The sequence below is a fragment of the Rhinolophus sinicus genome, chromosome 3 (assembly GCF_057876585.1).
Source record: "Rhinolophus sinicus isolate RSI-liver-muscle chromosome 3, RSI-T2T, whole genome shotgun sequence".
NCBI classification, from domain to species: domain Eukaryota; kingdom Metazoa; phylum Chordata; class Mammalia; order Chiroptera; family Rhinolophidae; genus Rhinolophus; species Rhinolophus sinicus.
The window spans coordinates 20749035-20770070 of NC_142503.1; the positions used below are offsets into that span (position 1 = coordinate 20749035).

At 40.0% G+C, this 21036-nt stretch overlaps 1 protein-coding gene across 19 annotated transcripts in view; it reads right to left on the minus strand.

Moving 5' to 3' along the window:
• DROSHA (drosha ribonuclease III) overlaps positions 1-21036 on the minus strand; it is a 112158-nt gene that overhangs the window by 68759 nt on the left and 22363 nt on the right. For 18 of the 19 annotated variants that reach the window (XM_074329034.2, XM_074329035.2, XM_074329033.2 and 15 more), the window contains 6 exons: positions 18642-18722; positions 11330-11416; positions 8917-9003; positions 3212-3283; positions 1055-1136; positions 116-190 (listed from right to left, as the gene is read on the minus strand). In XM_074329034.2, the coding sequence (XP_074185135.1) occupies positions 116-190; positions 1055-1136; positions 3212-3283; positions 8917-9003; positions 11330-11416; positions 18642-18722 (484 nt within the window). The remainder of the gene's footprint in view (positions 1-115; positions 191-1054; positions 1137-3211; positions 3284-8916; positions 9004-11329; positions 11417-18641; positions 18723-21036) is intronic. The other variant, XM_088796464.1, reaches the window with a different exon arrangement.

The following is a 21036-nucleotide window of genomic DNA, read 5'->3' on the forward strand; positions in this document are numbered from 1 at the left end:
TAGATATTTACCAGGGTCTGAGGGGGACAGTAGTCCCTAAAGATTGAAAGGAGAATGGCAGGCTTATTTTCAGACACACTATCTCATTGGGTCACTGACAAGACCTAATATTTACCTGGAAGAAATCTTACAAAACGTGGCATGAAATGAAATCTCGGGCAGCAGGGAGGGCTGTCTTCAAACAAAGGACCTAAAGCAAGTAAGTGAAAAGGAAAGAAAAAATAAAACAGCCTTAGAAAATGAACACTGCAACTTAATTCCTAAGATACATGATAATGACCAAAAAAATACCACAAACATCTGAGGAAGATTCTGGTGGGCAGACTACTCAAAGTAAGAGGAGAGTGAAAGTCCCAAAGATATATGCGACATACAGTATATAAGGTAAAACTATTTTTAGAAATTCAAGAAATACATAGATTTTTGTTATAATTTAACTACTGCATGATACACTATACTTGTGTTTTAATTCCTTTCCATTTTAATCAATACAACTTGCAAAGAAAAAAAAAGATTACTACTAAAAAACTTGGTTTGAAAAGACATTCATCAATACACTGTTTTGAAAATAAATAAATAAATGTCTGCTAGAATATAGATACCTCAAAAAGAGTAAACTATGATCTAAGAACCAAGTACCAAGTTTTGAATCGATGTAGCTCACAGTGTATGAGTTGTGTTCTGGGCTAACCAAAGTTTTGTTTTAATAAAGTGTCATCTGGGAAGAAGTTTATTAAAGTTCAACAGATTTAAAATATTAACGAATGAGACTTTCCCTAATACATAAATCAAGTTAGTTACTCATGATAACTGATATCACCTTCTTAAGTATCAGTTAGGTGATAGGTAACGGTAATCTTAGGTAATGAACACTGTCAAATTATATTAAAATAGGGCTCATAAGGGCTTATTCATGTTGAACGATAGTAGGCATTCCTATGAATAATGCATTTTTTCCTGGGTATTTAAAAAACAAGAGGAATTTCAACTATGTCCCCCCATATACCACAATGTTCTACAAGCATTATACTTTTTTTTAAATTCTGTTATTTACCTTTAAGATTCCAGTCATACAATTCCAAAATATCTCTGAATAGGAATAATGAAAAAAGTTCAAGTCCCTTCACACAAAAGTTCTGAAAAATAAACCAAAATCAAATTACTATAGTACTGCAAACATATATTAACTGAAGGTTCAACTTGTTCTAGTCAAGTGTCTTAAAAATGTCTACAGAATCTATACTAATACCATATGATTTCCTAAAAAGTTTGACCACTGTCCTACTAATGACAGTTCATTGGCTTAAAACATAAATGAAGTAGGCAATAACGGCATTAGCATATCTAAGAAAATGTGAATTCAGCCCTTCCCAATGTACAAATAAAATGAGGTGAAATTTAAAAATTAAAGTCTTCTTTGTCTCATATTTTTCTAACCTAATTATAAAACATCTGAAAATGTCCTAGGGCCTTTTTGTTCAGTCAAATTCCACATACAAGCCAGCAGGCTCTGATCGGTTTGTCTCTCTCATCCTACCCCTGCTCACCAACCCCGCCAAACAAACCCAGAATGACTGTTACAGAATTACCATCAACAGAGGTCTTTTGTACCAAAATAGTTCAAATTCTTAATGAAGGCAAATAAAGGGCTACGAAAATCTACAACACTTTGTACCAAAATTTCTCCAGTAAACAAGCTTAACAGATGATCTATTTGCAAGTGAGACTTGTCTCATAATTCTTCCTCCTACTTTTGCTCAGGGTTCACAAATCACACTGTGTGAGATCACGCCAGTCATAAACTTTTACAATACCAAATGAGGACTTAGGACCTTAAAAATCAAAAGGCAGTGAAAAAGCCCTTTTCAGCTGGAAAATGAAGGGATGGCCCTTTCTCGTCAATTCTTTTTGAAAGACAGGTAAAATTAACAGGATTTGCTTCAAACTAAAATACCGTATTTTGCCATGTATAATGCACTGCCATGTGTAATACACATCTACATTTTTGGCCCAAACTTTCAGGGGGAAAAAAAATCTTTCATTTTAATTTTTTTTAATTCTAATTTTTATTTGTTTACATTTAGGTACTTATGTTTTGTGTTATAAAGGAATTTTAGCATTTATTTTTTAACATAGTATGGTATAAGAAATTTTATGTAACAAATAATTACAAAACACACGAACAGATACAAGGTACACAAATATGGTATTTATGCATCATAGAAGGCCAAGAACTCTTTGTCGTTGCAAGTTCATTGTAAATTCAACAAATCGATTATCATATTCTAGGGTATAATTTCACATACGGGTATCGTTATTGATTTCTAGAGTTACACTTTTAACCCATAAGCATAAATAAAAGAATTAAAAACACATATAGATACGGAGCTACTAGTACTACCCACGTATAAGGTGTATCTTTATTTTTCCCTCACAAATTTGGGCAAAAGGTGCACATTATACATGGCAAAATACGGTAGGTGCAAACTAAGCCTATGTGTCATGCTTACCAGTTCCCCCTTGGTGCCTCACTGCCTAGGACAGAGCTGCACTGTTAAACAAGGTTTGCAAGAAGACCCAGGGCCTTGGGAAATCGACCCCGACTCCCAACACAAGGTTAAGTGCACAAGCTTGTTTGCTGTCTCGTTGTTATTTCTTAGTGTGATTTGTTGACATCACTAAATTCAGGATCAGGCAATGAATCATTCTGAGATTCACATTAATCTTGCTTTGGAATTTTAAACCTCTTGCATATATTTAGATAAATCTGCTGCTGAGCATCCTAAATGAAAAACAATTAGGAAAAATATGTAAATATATGGGAAGAAAAATGAACCAAGCATTGATCCTGTCATTGGAGATAATGAATAAGATTATTCCAGCAGCTATCAGATTCCGTTTCACTATTCTCATTTCCTCTCTGATAAGGACCAGTAACCCAAATCTGCCCCCTTTCTGAAACAAACTAGAAACAGATGTAAAGTTGCTACGTATCAGTAGATGCAACACCAGGCGACATGGGTTCAAAAACTGGTCAATAAGTTGAAAAATGACCTGGATTTTAACCTTGTTCCTTGGGATCCATCTCATGGATCCTTTCCGATGGCAAACAGCCAGCCAGAGCTGGCCAAGTTCAATGCTTTAAAGATATAAGTGTGGAATAAACAAAAGATCAAACTGCATCAAGCTGTTAAATAACCTTCTCCCTTACCTCAGGCATCATCTCTTCGATGAAATGAATCGTGTAGTCTATGTTGAATCTAATTACTTTACACAGTGGAATCTGCAATCAGAAGGAGGAAAGGTTCAGTTCCGCAGCACCTTCCCACAGGCTCACGCTGCAGCACCTGTGTTTGCTAGCTGACCCCCCGAAGGCCGTGAACCAGAGGACAACACTTCACTTAATCTAAGCTGCTAACAATGCTGCACACGAAGCTTGACCACAACTGCTGGATTTTAATGGCAAGAACCCAGCTGGCCCAGCTTCTGCAGGAAACTTGCGTGATGTTGGTGCTTAATTAACTGTATGAGCAACAACACGACTATGACAAGAACCCATTACAACCAAACAAATAGCCTCTAAAGAATGAACAAAACTACAATTAAATACTTCTTTTTCTCAGGTTTTTAAAATCCTTCAGAGTCTTCGGCTCTTCAGGCAGATCTGAGAGAGCAGGCTGACAGCACATCAGTTACAGATCTGTAAGTCACTGAAGTACATACACACAAGTCATGCTGCCTATCGGGCTCTGGAGCAAAAGCAATCGTGGTAATAAAAATAAAAATAATAAATGATAATACAAATGATCATGGTTAGCATTTACTGAGCCAGGCACTGTTCTGATGCTTCACCTATTGTCACTCATAGGTGACAATATGTTTGTCACCTCTATGAGGCAGATACAACTACTATCCCCCTTGTACAGTGGGGGAAACTAAGGCAGAGAGGTGTCAGATACCTTGCCTAGAAATCAGTAGCTGGTGAATTTGGAAACCTGGCTCTAGACCCCAGCTCTAAGCCACTAGAGTATACATCTCTCACTACATGTTCTAATACTCACGGTACACGTGAAAATAAAGGAAGGCTCAAATGAAATCAATCCACAGCTATCTTGTTTCACCAGTGTATCATCAGACACTAACTAGCCTAGTGCCTAGACATAACAGGTTTTCCGTCAGTATATTTTTGAATAAAGGAAGGAATGAGAAAGGGAGGGTATGAAGTTACTGCTGTGGCTTGGCTAACTAGCTGGGGGAAATAATAGACTCATAAGCCTTAAGATGTGTTAAGTAGACTTTTCTGGCTGCTCAATCTGTCCATAAGACAATTTTATATAAATGTAATCATTTTTACAAACCATAGCAATCAGAAAGAAACATTTTAATTCTACCAGCCAAAGGACTGGTAAGAAGAACAAAAATAGTCTTATAATGCCATCTACTGGAAATCTTTTTTCTTGGAAAAATGAAGTTTAATTCTTAGGTGCTTTTTCAGTGTTTTTTTTAAAGGACAATGGCTAATTTCAGTAAAATTCATAAGTAACTTTAATAAGAGATCACTTTTCAACCTTCTCAGGGTAGTAGGTTCTCAACGAACTAAAGCTACATGCTAAAGCCACTATCATTTTTAAATTCTTCTTTATTCCTATAATCGTTTAAAAATATCTGAATGATAAACGGAATATGACACAATGTAACTTACAAGTACAATTAAAAAACAAATAAGCAAACAGAACTTACAAAATTCAAAAGAACCAAAGAAGAGGTAACATTTGAGTCTTCAAAGATGGGGAAGGATTTTCCAGGTCACCCAGAAAAATTAAGTTGGGGAGGAGCAGATGTTTAGTTTCTAGCAAGACAAAGACAAAGGAGCTGGGGGAAGAACAAGTGATTTAGCTGTTCAGGAGTAAAGTGCATGGAGAGAGAGAAGCAAGGTGATTCTGGACAGGAAAGCATGAACTACATTACGCAAGCTTTATAAACAGTCAAGGATTATCCCATGGCAATGAGAAGTCATTCAAGTATTTTAAATGAGAGACTATCAGAGTTTACATTTTACATGGGTTGCTATGTAAACAGTGTGGGAATGGTTTCAGGAGAGCAAGACAGGAACCAGAAGACCAGACCGGAGTCTAGTGAAACAGTCCAGAAGCCAAATGAAGAAAAGACTGCAAAAAGCAGGAGAAATTTTTTAAACATAGGTGCTGTTACTAAAATACACAATGACCGTTCATTCTGATGTAGAAGTAAGAGAGAAGAAAGAATGGGGGTAATTTCTAGGTTTCTGGCCTAAGTGACCAGATAAATCACAATGGCATTAGTAATACCAAAAAAATCATAGGGTAATCACTGAGTACCTCAAACTCAATATGTGGGGAAGATGACAAGTTCAGTTTCACACAGATTGAGGATAAGGTACCTGAGGGGACATTGAGGCAGGTATGCCCAACGGGCAATCTGAAATGTGAGTGTGAAGCATAGAGCCCTTTGTCACAGCTATAAATGTGAATTTGGTGGAGATCAGAATATGCACAGAAAGAAAAACAAGTGGGTGAGACTACATTTCTCCGGGAGAGAGCAGTATCTAAATGAGAACAGGACCTGAGCCCTTGGGAATAGTCAAGAGGCAGGCAGAGAAAGAGCAGAAAGTGTCAACTTTACTCCTCCTCCCATGTGCGAAACCAACTCTGATGGATGATTTATGCAAGTAAAATCCTTTCCCTTTCAACTAAAATCACTTTTTGGGATTCATTCTTTGACCTCTTATACATACTTTATTTTCCTTTGAACTCTCATCCATACCCTCCCTTCTCAGACACAGACTGCAAAGGCAAGATCTCCTTTTCTATTCAAACTTTCATCTCCAAGGCTCAGAGAGAACTTGTCATTTTCCTACATACTGAAAGCTCAATTGACTGGAAGCTTAACTGGCCTATCAAATAATATAAATACCTACCATCATTTCTTAAAACAATTTTGGATACTGACACTAACTCCTATCTCATCCTACCAAAAACACACCAAAAAACCCTCCCTAGACATCAACATTCTAACTTGACTACTTACAGGCACTAAATGACCACATTAAGGGCAGCGAGACCACTGGAAATGGAAAGCCAAGGAAGGAAGGAAGGAAATGACCACGAGGCTTTCTGGTGATTTTTGAGGACGGGATAAGAACATTATGCATCTAATACATATAGTTTTATAATTTTAGTTACATTGTCAAAGTCCTTAGTAATATCAGGTATTGTAAGTAATAGCAAATGTACCATGTAAAAGGATAAAATTCTTCCGAAACGCTCTATACTTAGCCAACAAGGCTTTCAATCCACTTCAATTCAAGACCTTAAGAGAACTTGTCAGAACTAGATTTGTTTGAGATTCTAACATTATAATCATTTGCGTGCCATTCTTGCTGATGTGCGCTCTCTAGCAAGAAAATGAATCAGATCAGTAAAGCGATTTTAATAATTCTTTTTCTTGGGAGGCTATTTCAAATTCAAGAGCCTTTGATGGATCTAATTCCTATGAACTGTACAACACTCAGCTTAAAACTCGATTTATTTTATCAACAATTCTAACATAAATGATGGGGCTTATCTTCTCATTACAGAGTTAAGTTCTCAAATTTTGAGAACTTGAATATTGTCATATAAAATATATGCTGAAGCCAGGAAACTTTCAGTCCTATATTTTATTTTATAACAACAGTAACAACTGCAATTAATTTAGCATTAGCGACCCCTCAGTGCCAAACCTTGTGCTGAGGGGCTTTAGTAAGGCTCAAAGACTAACTTGTTCAAAGTTACATAAATATTAAGGATTAGAATTTTTATTAAGAATTTTTTTTAAAAAATTAGAAGATAGATGCAAACCCAGGTGTGTCTGACATTTTTTCCCAAAGGACCGATAAACGTTTTTCATGTGTCATCTCAATTTTTTTTTATTTTTTTTACATAAGTCAGTAAGATTCCTAAAATACCTCTATCTTAAGATGAGACAATCAAGGCTTATAAAGATTGAAATTTCAACTCATACAGCTACTAAGTGGAATTCACTAATGTTTAAAACCTGGTCTCTCTAAAGCAGGGGTGTCCAAACTGCGGCCCGCGGGCCAACTGCGGCCCGCGATCCATTTTTAATTGGCCCGCAGCAAATTCCAAAAATATATTTAGTTTACTTAAATAAACCAGGTGAGGCAATATGTACTTCACCTCGAGTGAGTGGCCCGGCTGTTTGTGTATTTTACCGCATATGGCCTTTGGTAAAAAACGTTGAAAAAAGTTTGGACACCCCCGGTCTAAAGCCACACTGCGTTCCTTCTCTAAGGTGATCCTAAAAGTGAAAATAAGATCTGCATTACTTCTAAGGAATTAAGAGATAAGATGATAGACATTTTTAAATATTTTCATAACTAAATTATTTGTATTTGCAAGCCCTCTGAGGGAAAAAAAGAGAGAGAAACACATCAGGCAGGGGGAAGTTGGACTAGAGAACTTCTAAAGGCCTTTCCAACTGTAAGATTAGATTTGCTGTAACAAAGGCTTTCAGGGTCTAATTGAGACATTTAGAAAAAAGGGAACAAAACCATCGAAATTCAAAAACCTCCTACTGCCTTCTCCTACAGATTGTTTAAGAACAGTGAACAATGTGAGGTGATGAATGTTAAACAGACTTATTGTGGTGATCATTTTCATGATATACACGTATACAAACATTGAATCATTATGTTGTATACCTAAAATATAACATTATACTATATCAATTATACCTCAAAAAAAAAAAAAAAAAGGTCCAATATTATACCCTTTTTTATATTATGGTCCACCCTGAAGGTAACGTGGTATATATTACCAAATGATTTTATTTTACATTTACAATGTAATCATCTTCTCAAAGAAAATTCTCTGGGATAAAATACACTGTGGAAGTAAAAACAATCTCATTAAGAAAACAATTTGTTTTAAATTAGTTCACTGCTATGGAATCATGTCTACTTATAAAGAAAAAAAAAAGAATGATAGAAAGGAACAAGGTTTGGCAAAGATCCGATTCTTTACTCTCCAAAGGAATAGAATTTCAAGTCTTAAGTAAACAGTACTAAAATAACTTTTTAAATTGAAGATGTAATTTCTTGTAACCAAACCAGAAAGGATTAAAGAACATTCTATTTTGATGTAGATACACCATAGTTGTAATTCAATTAGTTCTATAACAGTGTCTAGACTGGGTAAAGTATACTGCTACACTCTCTTCCTGAGCCACAAGCAAATTCACTCTATGTCCAGCTGGAATACAGAATAAGTAACACAATTCCCAAGACAGCCAGCTTTGAGACAGAAAGATTTTGACTCGTAGATACAGAACTTCCATTTGAACCGATTACCAACAGAGCAGCCTTAAAACCTGTATAAAAATATCATAGATCTCTATGTCAGACAAAATCTCTTAAAGAAGACATATTCCTGGGATTCAAAAGCAGGAAACTATAGGAAATTAATTCAGACTCCAGGTGTCCTGAACCAGCTCTGTTTCTTTTTCTATAGAGGAGAGACTAAATAATAGCTGCTTCTTAAAACTTTCCAACTTTCTTTTGAAGGACACCCAACCCAAAATAGCTTTGACACATTACTCCACAGTTTATCCTTCTTTTTCCATCTTTCACACTCTCAAAATGTTATTCTGACACGTTTACTTACACCATTTAATGTGGACCAAACCTGTGACTCATTAGCACAGATGTCACACTCCCACCTGACACAGACTTCCTGCAGCTCATACAGAGGGACACAAAGTAAATGTTACTTAGACGTCAGATGAAAGGAAATTGATTCTGATTTTTAGAAAACAAGAATGAAGGGAAGGGAGGGGCACAGAGAGAGAGAGAAAGCCAGCCAATTAGCACATACTTACATTAGTCAGGGGCGCATGTGCAAACATAGAAAATCCTTCAAAGATATACTCATGATCATCATATTCTATAACAGTTGGCCTGTCAGTCTAAAAGCAAACAGAGACACTAAGCTTAAATTAAATAATGACATGATTTGCACATGCAAAAATCCATCAGGAAACAGAGCAACCAACAGGAAAGATGTAGGAACTCCATAAAGTTTGTCAATGTTTTTCCAAACACCCAGGAGAACTTTATACAAAAGTTTAATATTAGGGGGAATTTTCTGCTTTGGTGGAATTCCCTGGCTTAAGTAATATTAACACAATGCACTGAGACAACCAAAAATGTTTATTATGGGTGTCATAAAGGGAAAAGAAAAACAAAAGGTTGTATGGCTTCATTTTCTAGGAACGTGTTTTATTTAATCCCACAATACCCAGTCCTGTTCTTACTGAACTATTTACTTCTTAACAAGAACAAGATAATAATACAGTTGGCTCAAAGCTCCAAGTGAAAAAAAGATTCAGCATCATGATGGCCAAGACTAGCAACAACCTAGAAGGTTCTGGAAGGCTCCAGGGTGCCTGCCAGGAGCTCAGCCCTTCACAGCTCCATTCCCAGGCCCTCAAAGGAGAAGCCAACCCACCAAGTGCTACAACAAATCAATTCCTGCATGCCAAAGATGTTAATTACCTGAAAATTGAATCTGTAATTCAAGTATACAAATGTTGACTACACATAAGAGACGGTCTTCCTTGTGCCATTCTTATAGCCCACTATTTTTAATCCTAAATACTAAATATGGAGCTAAATATCAAGATTGGTAACCTAAAGATACATTTTTTTACAGAGGTATTGAACATTATTCATTTAAGTATTTTATAAACATAGATATATATTACACATATTATATGTATTCTATATATAATATATATATACATGAGGACAACTTGGCGGGGGGAAGACTAAAGAATATCCAAATGTATAGAATTTGTTTTGTCAATATTACTATTACTGTTACTTTCTATTTGAATTGTCAACAAAGCTGGTCTAAATTAAATATAATGAAAAGAACTTCTGATGAAGTAATAATGGTACAGCCACTCTAGAAAACAGTTTGGCAGTTCCTCAAAATATTAAATGTAGTTACTACATGACCCAGCAAGTCCAGTCCTGGGCTCATACCCAAGAGAAATGAAAACATACATCCACACAAAAACTTGTACATAAACATTCTCAGCAGCATTATTCATAGTCAAAAAGTGGAGACCACCCAAATGTGCATCAACTGATGAATGAATCAATAAAATACGATAGATCCATATAATGGAATATTATTTGGCCGTTAAAAGGAATGAGGTTGCATGTGACAACGTGGATGAACCTTGAAAACATTATGCTAAGTGAAATCAGAAGCCAAACTGATCACATATTCTATGATCCCGTTCATATGAAATATCTTGAATAGACAAATTATTGAGACAGACAGTATCTTAGCAGTTGCCAAAGGCTGAGGGGTAGGAAAGAACTGATTGCTAATGAGTATAGGGTTTCTTTCGGGGATAATGAAAATGTTCTAAAATTAAATTGTGGTGCTAGTTTCACAATTTTGTGAAAAGACTAAGTATCATGAAATAGACACTTTAAATACGGTAAATTTTATGGCATATGAATTGTATCTCAGCAAAGTTAAAATATATAATTATTAGTAATCTAATCCTGAAATTGAAATTTCTTGATGCTACAAGTACCCAGAATTAACAAACTCTGTACTGTGAAAGGCACTATAGCACAGTGGACTAGCTCGCACAGCCACGCACGACGGAGCCAGACTGCTTAGGTGCAAATCTCCACTGTGCCACTTACTACCTGAATAACCCTGAGCAAGCTACTTAATCTCATTTGTAAAACATGGATTACCGCCCCATCTATACAGTGGGGATGATAATAACTACTTTATCTGTTTGTTTCGAGAAATAAGTTAATACATGTTAAACACTTAAAATGGTGCCTAACACCAGTCAACAAATGTTAAGTAGTATTATTACTGTCATAAATACAATAGAGTTTCTTCTTTTTTTGGTCATCAGATAATATATAAGCTATTTGCTGATTTTTAAGAGACATGAAGGTGTTCTACACATTCTTCCAACTCCATAGCTCCAACGAACAGCCCTATAATTCCTTGGCTATTACATGGTACCAACAATATAAATGAAAACGGTATAAAAAGAAGTATACTAAGAATGTCAAAATAAAAGTCATTATGATAAAGGACAATTCTACCAACAGGAAAATAAGAGTATTTCTAAAAGAAAGAATATTTAAGAACTGCATCAGTATGTAGTCTATTCATATTTTAACCTACATATACACATTCAACCATTTACATTTTAAAATACATGCAATCTGATTTTGTTCGGAACGTACTAAAAAGTTTGTAGGAGGAGAGACTGTAATTCGATAGTGGAAAAGTCTGCCAGCATTGTTGGTCATAGGACGGCAGGGCTTGATGGCCTGAAGGAAAAAACAAAAGAGATTAAAAGTAAAGAAGGAAAATATTTGTATTTAAAAATACACTGTATTTTCTAGCCATTTCTAACCATTTCTATGACAAAAAGAGATTTTCTATGTGTTCTTTCATAGCCTAGTAAAAAGAACAATATTCACTTTACCATTTATTGGATGAAAAATAGAGGGCTGGCTGTCCCCAGTATTCAGTTCATTTCCTCATATGCAATACAACGAGTTCAGACAACATAAAGCTCTTTCTAGATTTAAATTTCTACGACTATCTTCTTTTATTTGTAAAATAACACAATAATTGACCTTTGGCTAAAGTCCCAATAAACTGGGGGGGAAAAAGACAGGAAAAATAATATCAGAAGTAATAGCAGTAGGTTTTATTAGGAGGGGAACAAAAGTGTAAGGATTAAATATATTGAGTAAAAACAGAAGGGACCAGAAATGAGGGAAGCAGAAGAGGAGGTGGAACAGAACAGAATACGCATGGGGCTTAAGACAGTAAAAGGAAAAGATGAAGCGAGCAAAAGCAGCACCAGTGGACTCACTGGGTGTGCTGTGATAAACAGGGAGGTGTGACGCAGGCCACCTTTCAAGGAAGGACTTGCTACCCACTGTGCAGAGAGTGGACAGCAGAGTCTCAGAGCAACGCAGGGGTACAAAGGCCCAGCCATCGCAGCCCAATTCGAATTCGAATGAGCCATAATCATCCCTCCGATCGCCACCAGGTTGATGGGGCTTTGCTGGGGCTGACTCATAGTTCAACTAATGCCTCTGTTGAATCCTGCTTACACCCTCTTCCTTTCACCGGTAAAGATACCTAAGAAACATCATGCACCTCAAACTCCACCTTAGCATCTGCTTCTGGAAAATGCAATTTTCAACAGTTGGTACCAAAAATGATTCAAGAAAGCATGGGAGGGTGGTCGGATGGCTCAGTTGGTTAGAGCACGAGCTCTGAATAACAGGGTTGCCAGTTCGATTCCCACATGGGCCAGTGAACTGCGCCCTCCACAACTAGATTGAAGACAATGAGCTGCCGCTGAGCTTCCAGAGGGGTGGCCGGATGGCTCAGTTGGTTAGAGCACGAGCTCTCAACAACAAGGTTGTGGGTTCAATTCCCACATGGGATGGTGGGCTGCGCCCCCTGCAACTAACATTGAAAACAGTGACTGGACTTGGAGCTGAGCTGCGCCCTCCACAACTAGACTGAAGGACAATAACTTGGAGCTGATGGGACCTGGAGAAACACACTGTTCCCCAACATTCCCCAATAACATTTATAAGGAAAAAAAAAAAGAGGGCTGGCCCAGTGGCTTAGGCGGTTGGAGCTCCGTGCTCCTAATGCTGAAGGCTGATGGTTCGATTCCCACATGGGCCAGTGGGCTCTCAACCACAAGGTTGCCGGTTCGACTCCCACAAGGGATGATGAGCTGCGCCCCTGCAACTAACAACAGCAACTGGACCTGGAGCTGAACTGCACCCTCCACAACTACAATTGAAAAAGAACAACAGCTTGACTAGGAAAAAGTCCTGGAAGTACACACTGTTCCCCAATAAAGTCTTGTTCCCTTTCCCCAATTAAAAAAAAAAAAAGGCAAGCAGGGGAGATAAGACGGGGTTTTGGAGCTGAATCACTTACCACCCAACTGGCTGTAAGGATCCCATCATGGTGGTTGGTGGGGCACACTGCCCCTGGCACCAGATGGCACACCGATTGGAACTTTAGAAGATGGTAAATTGGGAGGCTGTACCAGCAGAAGCAGGTGTTTAAGACGGTGAGAGAATGGTAGCTACAAGAATAAAGGTATAGATGGCTATTGCTAAGCACCATGGATGCTCTACCATGTTCCTCAAACTTTGGTGTACCTTAAAATCACCTGGAGGGCTTGCTACATCTCAGAGCGCTTGCTCCCCACCTCCAGAATTTGATTCAACAGCTGAAGCAAGCTGAGAATCTGCATTTCTAACAAGTTCCCAGGGATACTGATATCAGTCAGAAGACCTCACTTGGAGAACCATTTCTCTACAGAAATGAACAGAAGAGGAGAGGTAATTGGAAGCCAGATGTGAAAGCCAGAGGGTCTGTTGGAAGCATACAAAGCTCTCGTCACCCGCAGTGAGAGGTCAGAGCAAACCAGGACCAAGCCTGGGGTTTATTAAGTCAAAGTGGACGGACCTTAAAGACAATTAACAGACAACCAAGATAAGTCTGTTATGCCAAGGTCGGACCTGGAAACATCCACCCTTCGCCCCCACCCCAGTACCCAATTAGTCTATCTCCCCTCCTGGCTAAAAGACCTATAATTGGGGTCATTTCATAGCCTCACCCAGCTGGGGAGGTGCTAGGAGGAGATTATATCCCAAAGGAGCTGCAAGGACTGACCAGCAAGTGCCAGTAGCAGGAGTCTGTACAGAACTGGATGTTGAGAGTGCTTGGTCAAAAGGGCCAGAACATACAATTGGTTAAGGAAGACTTTACTGATTTGGGAGCATTCAGGATTCAAGGACACCAAGGGATGCTGGGAACTCCCTACTAGGATGTCTCCAAAAAGCATGAGAAAGCAATGGCCCACGCTGAGTGAAGTTAAAGCACCAAAACTGCCATGACAGACAGAGGAGGAAGGAATTCAAAGACTCCAGGAAGTGGGCATATCGGAATGGATATACTACCTATGACTGAAAACGATACCAATAGGCATATTTCATGGGAAGGCCCAGAGGACACGGAACGTGGTGAAGGGGCACACCGTGGTGGCCTCCTCTGCAGAACAGGGCTGACTGCAAGAGACGCTGTCACAGAGCAGAGCTTGCCAACATTAACAGATACAACGGTCCTCTGAAACAAGAGAGGTCAGACTGGCGATGGGGCTCACTTAGGGTTGCCGGGCAGGAATTCCCGCCCGTTCTCAGGAATTTTTTTCGCTTTCTGATTCCCGAATCCCGAGACACAAACTGCTTTCTGTTCTCCACAATGAATCATTTCTACAAATTGACGGCCAATACTACCACCCACCTGGGTTCGAGGAGCCGATTTTCCTGATTTCCCAACCAACTTTTCTCGGGATTCAGAAACAGAAAAGCGAAAAAAATTCCCAAGAACGGGTGGGAATTCCCACCTGGAAACTCAAGCAATAAATAGGAAAAATGAGTAAGAGATACATTGTGAGTAGTGCATTTATTTCCCATTGTGGGTATTACTGGGTTCAAGGAGCCAATTTTCCCATTTCCCGACCAACTTTTCTCAGGATTCGGGAACAAGAAAGTGAAAAAAATTCCTGAGAATGGGCGGGAATTCCAGCCTGGAAACCCTAGGCTCCCTATTAGAAGCCAGGCTGCATAATTATCATCATGACCAGCAAGATCCAAGCGGCAGCCCGGGGTCTGACCCACAGAGTCATGGAAGTCGTCGACAGAACACAGTGTCCTTAGGTGCAAAGTCAGTGGGGAGCCAACAAGAGTACTACTTAGTCTGCACCAACAGAAAAAATCAAGAACGGATGACTAAGCTGCTAAAGGTAGGCTGCTCCAATAAAGTCCTGATCCCTTCCCAGTTCTAGACCTGATCAGGTTTTTAGACCGAAATCCACTGACTGAAGAGGTAGCCAGTTCCCAAGAGGCCTTGCAACACCACGACAAGCAAATGTGGGCCTGACAACTCTGTCCTTCCCCAAAAGGGCCTGAGGCCATTTACCAGGATAACTACATCAGAGAAAGGGGAGCCTACATAGCTCAAGGCGTGGTAGACACAGCATCTGATGCAACACTTCTGAGAGATGGGGGGCAGCATCCTGGTATCCCCAGCAGAGTGGGGAAACATGAGGTCAAGGTAGTAAACAAAATCTTGGTCAACATCTGGCTCACAGTAGGTCCACTGAGTCCATAAATCCACCCAGTGGTCACTTCCCTGGTTCCTGACTGTATCATTAGAAGTGACAAAATTGGCAGATGGCGCCAACCCACAATGGTCCACAGAGTTAAGAATCATCGTCATGCGAAAGGTCAAGCAGAAGCCACTGATATCACCATCATCCCCCACCTGGACATCAAAAACATTATCACTCAGGGTGATGGTGGAAATTAGTGCCACCCCTCAGGACCTAAACCACACAGGGGTGACGGTCCCCATCACATCTGTTTAATTACCAATCTGGCCCTGGAAGAACCTAAATGGATCCTGGAGGGTGACCACAGACTACCTACCACAAGCTCTGATTTCACCTGCTGTGCCAGGTCTTGTAGCTTAGAGCACATTATACGGCCTCAGGTACCAAATATGTGGCGGCTGATTTGCTGAAGGTATTATTTTCTATCCCAGTTAGTTCACATTCCCATTGAACAGATGACATTTACAGTTTTCGTTCCCGGCCTGTGTTAATTCTCCCACTCACTGGCGTAACACAGTCCAAGGAGCGCTTGACCTTCTGGACCTTCGGCAGAACATTATATTGCTCCACTGCACCTCTGACATTATTGTTGAGCAAGCTAAAAGCCTTGGTTAAAACACACATACTCCAGAGGGTCAGATAAGCCCTACAAAGATTCAGGGGCCTCCCACAGACACACCATTTTTAGGAGTCAGTCATCTGGGGAGTGCCAGACAACCATCCAAAGTAAAAGACCTATTACTGCCTCTCCCACCTCCTACGATGAAGAAGGAAGCACAACAAGCGGATCTCTTCGTGTTCAGGAGGCAGCATAATCCCCACCCAGGAACACTACTTTCTACAGAGTGATGCAAAAGGCCACCAAATCCAAATCCGGCTCCGGTGAGAAAGGCAGGAGGGTTCCAAGCTGCAGTGCAAGCAGCCCTGCTGCAGGGGTCATACAATTCAGCAAATCTTACACTGTTTGTGGGAAGATGCTGAGAGGAGTTGGTGGCCATACTGGGAGAATCACAATGCTGGTCTCTGGGGCTCTGGAGCAAAGCCATGCCATCTAGAGTAAAGAATTCTATGCCTTTGAAAAAACAACTTCTGGTATGCTGCTGGGCCCCGGTAGGTATGGAAGGAGTGGCCAAGGAACAGCAAATAGACATGTGCCTGGACCCTACCCATCATAAGCTGTGTTCTGACAGTCTCACCAAGGCAAAAGTTTGGGTGGGACCAGAAACGATCCATCATTAAGATGGAGGTGGTACATCCAGAATTAAGCACATGAACCAGCAGCACGCACAATCGAGTTGCATAAGCAGGGAGCCCACCACTGTTGCACCAGCACCCCACCCTCTGCTGATGACTAAGGATGGAAGGATGAAAGCAGAGGGAAAAGCCCAAGCTTGATTTATAAATGGGTCAGTCAATAAAGGGGTACAAGCTGAAAACAGACTGTGCTGCAGACTCATTCAAGGATGGCTTTGAAAGACAGTGATGAGGGAACATCTTCCCACAGGCAGAGTTTCAGGCCATGTACCTGGTCATCCACTTTATGTGGAAAGAGAAGTAGCCTGAGGTTAGAACATAGATGGGCTCACGGCAGAAGCTCGTGGCCATGCCAGCTGGTCAGAGGCCTAGAAGGAAAAAGATTGGAAGATCGGGGCTAAGAAGGCCTTGGGATAGAGAATTGTGGGTGGACAAATGGAAGTGAGCACAGTGATCGCTACATCACCTGTGGATGTCCATCGGAGAGCACCCACTATGGAAGCGGTACTAACCACTGAGTTAACGAAATCACTCGGCCAGAGAGTGTCAGCCAGCCTCGCGCATCAGCCACCAGAGTTTACAGGATGGGTACAGGAACCAAATGGCCACAGCAGCACAGATGGAGGCTTCATGTCAGCCCAACAGCATGGACACCAAGGCTAAGCCAACCGCCACTGCTGAACGTCCAGCTGGCCACCTACAACAATCAATGCTGGGCCCCCAAACTGGCACCATTCCTTGGAGGAGACCAACCTGCCTCTTGGTAGGAAGCTGACTACATCGGCCCCGTCCATCTTGAAAGGGCCAGAAGTTTGGTCTCGCAGGAAGGAACATGACTCTGGGTATGAGTGTGCCTGTCCGTGGGTCCTCAGGTCCAGCCCCACTACCCACCCAGGTCTCCCTTCAAAGAAGGGCCTGTGGGAACAGCAGTCAGCAGACAGCCTGCAGCCATCGGCTCCTTTAGGGTCAGCCTCTGCTGCAGATGCTCCTGCCCCAAAGTTGTGCCCTTCCTGGCGCAGCCTGCTCTGGGTAGAGGCTGATGGGGACAGGCAGAACATTCCAGCCCAATGCAAGACAATTCCGGCAAGCCAGGCTTCATCAGGCCCATCACCAGTGGACCTCTCCCTCTGCTCAGTCCTGCCTCTGCTCTCTTCCTGCCTAATCCCCATTAAACTTCTTGCAATCCAAACTTCATTTTCTGCTTTCAGAGATCCCCAACTGAGGCACATATGCAGACACTCACGAAGTGCAGATCTTGTCCCACAGTACCTTGCTACACTTGCCAACTTTCAAAGACAAATGAGGTAACAGTGCGGCAAGTAATTCAAATTGTACATCATTGTCTCACTTATTCCAATTATTGTTATGACCTCAAACAAGTTTTAAATAGAAATTAAGGATTTATCTATACTTTGTTTAAATATAATATGCTGAATCATAAAGTGACAATCCTGGGATTAGTAAGAATAAGCTATAAAAATAAAAGATAATGGGGAAAAATGAAAGAAAATAACTGAAAGAGAGTAGTTACATATAACTCTATTATGTAAAAGTATTCAATTCAATCAGCCAGACATATTTGGAGTGTCCCCGACGAACCAGGCCTGGGGGACACAGCTGGAACAGTCTGTGTGCTAGTCACAGTTTAGTGGGAACAACAGACTAACAAAGAGAACAGTACATACCCCAAGCACCCCAAAGGAAAGAGGACGTGTGCCTTAGGCACCTTAGTGAGAGCATTTCTCCAGAGTAATTCATAACCATTTGTAATAAAAACATGAAAAAAAGATCATAATATGTACAGTTTTAGGATACATAAAATAATAAAAAACAACTCAAATGCTTTGCCTGTTTTAAATAATGAACCTTCCAAAACTTGTTATAATTTCCCTGGTAATATTCCCTACTCCAACTCCAAGCTCAAGTACTGTTCTCCACTTAACAGTAACGGAGACCATCAGGGAAAAACAAAAGACTTTTTCAGTGGTCTGACTTCATTTGTGGGGAAAAGAGTGGCAACAGCACCTGTCCACATCCAGCTTCTCAGTGCTACAAAGGTAACAACCCAAACCAGTTACCTCTTCTCCAGGATAAATGCTGTGTCTAATTCCTGTGCGTCTCGCCTTCGCACTGCATTTGCAGAGTGGTCCATCATTCATCTGTCAAAAACGAAAGGGAATTCGTTTTCACTGGGGGGAAATCCACAACATACACGAGGCTTCGGAAACTGTGTGGGTGTTAATGTCATGAGTCCTAAAGCTCTGAAAAGGCTGTCATGGTTCGGAGATTAAAGGTGTGTTCCAAAACCAATAAAGCCACATACTTGTCTATATTGTTGGATAAAAGGAAAACTGTGTGACAACGCCGGATGCATGCCCGTTACTTGTGCAGCCAAGCGGAAAATATCAGTGTCAGCGCACTGTTGGCCCCCATCTTCTCCTATCGCTCTTCAGTATGTTGCTCCTATTTCTTATTTCAGGGAAAATGACTCTTTTGCAAAAGAAAAGTATATTTTATTTACTGAAGAAACACACAGAATGCTTTGAAGGTGACATGCAGATTATATGTTCTCAAAAGAGAAACCTAAAGGTGTCAAAGCAGAGAGAAGAAAATGCCTACTAGAACCAACCCAAAATACTTTCAACACTAATCAGGTGAGTCTATGGCTGTTTTTTCACCTGAATTCATGTCACTGCCAGTGAACTCCACCCCCATGATTCAATAAGTGAGTAATGCCTGACTGCCTCTTAGGTAGAATGATGACAGCTAAGCACTGGGGGGTAGAAAAGGTGATCAGCAGTTCAGGGTCTGCATACAGTAAGTCCTCACTTAACATCACAGTCAAACAGGTTCTTTGAACTGCAGCAAAACGACATAACAAAACACACTGTACCACAGGCTAACTGATATAAACACGAGTTAGGTTCCAACGGCATCTCAACATCGTAACAAAACGACATTGAATAAAACAGCATTATTCAAGGACCTGCTGTACTCAAGGAATATTTATTCTAGACAGAAGAAATAACATACATACGATGTGCTTAGTAATTTTAAAGAAAAAAGATCAATCCAGATGGAGATACAACTGTCCTCAAAGAGACAACATGTGAAGGGCTGAACAGGACAGAAAAAGAAGATGGCTACTCTACACGAGGCACCAGCATGAGAAAAAAAAGAGATGGAAAAAAGCGTATGTTATGTTCCATGAACATGAGAGCCATGTAAATGGATCATAAGCGATCCAAAGGACCACAGAAGCAGAACTGAGGGCAAAATCTTAAAGGGCCTTAAAAGCCAGTTTCATCAGTTTATTCAATATAAATGGCAATCCTGAATCAAACAGGAGACTAGAGCATCAGTCTGGAGACAGAGGAAGTGGAGTCCCATCTCTTACTTTCTTTGTTTAAAAAAAAAAAAAAAAAAAGTATTGTAACACATATATACATTTATACACACACACACTGACAAACACACACACACACACACACACACACACACACAGAGTTCTTTACAGGGCTAAGGATTTTTCACTCCTTGTGTCCAATGAAAATATCTCAATAACACTTTGAAGAGAAATAGTAACGTGAGAAAACTATAACCTTCTTTATCCTTTTGGGAAATCTAAAGCTCCAGGTTGCACAGCAGAGGAATAACATTGTTACCTAAAAAAATATCATGTTAAGATATTATCCGAAGTAACAGCTGGCAAACAGAGATATAACGGATTCCCTCAAAAGTCACAGCACAGTTCTAATGCTGGTCACAACTTGTGATGGAAAATGTGGAAAAATCACTTAGTGGTCACTGATTTCCTGGGGAGCAGACAGACATCCTACAGTCCTGCCTTTTCGTAGGGTCTGGGCCCCAATGCAGATCAGCCCATTATAAAGCTCAGCTGTACAGAGGACACAAAAGCCAATCTAGGAAACAGAATGGTGAGAGTGGGTAGAAGGCCCTGGTTAATCCCTGACAGGAATAAGAACCCACAGAAACCAAGGAGTAGGTACAGTCCAGTAAAAAGACCACATGGGGGAAGGGGAGTGACAACTGATGGACATGGGATTTCTCTCAGGGAAGATAAAAATGCTCTAAAATTAGATTATAATAGTGGTTGTACAATCCTGTGAATATCCTAAAAAACACTGAATTACACACTTCAAGTATGCAAATTATAAGGTATGTGAATTATAACTTACTAAAGCTATTTAAAGAGAACACATACATGATTAATATATCAAAGTAAGTTTCAAAATTCACTGACAATTGTAAACATTTCTGCTCAATCCCAAGGGAGCAAAAGGGACCACAAAGTACATCTGTCAGGCATTCTAACTATATTAATTCTACGAAGAAAAAAAAATTTAGATACAAGTGCCAGAAAAACATTCAAATTAACATTGAATGGTATGAATTTATTTGCAAACTATAAAATTTAAATTATTTTTTATAGGTACGTATTTTATTGCACTT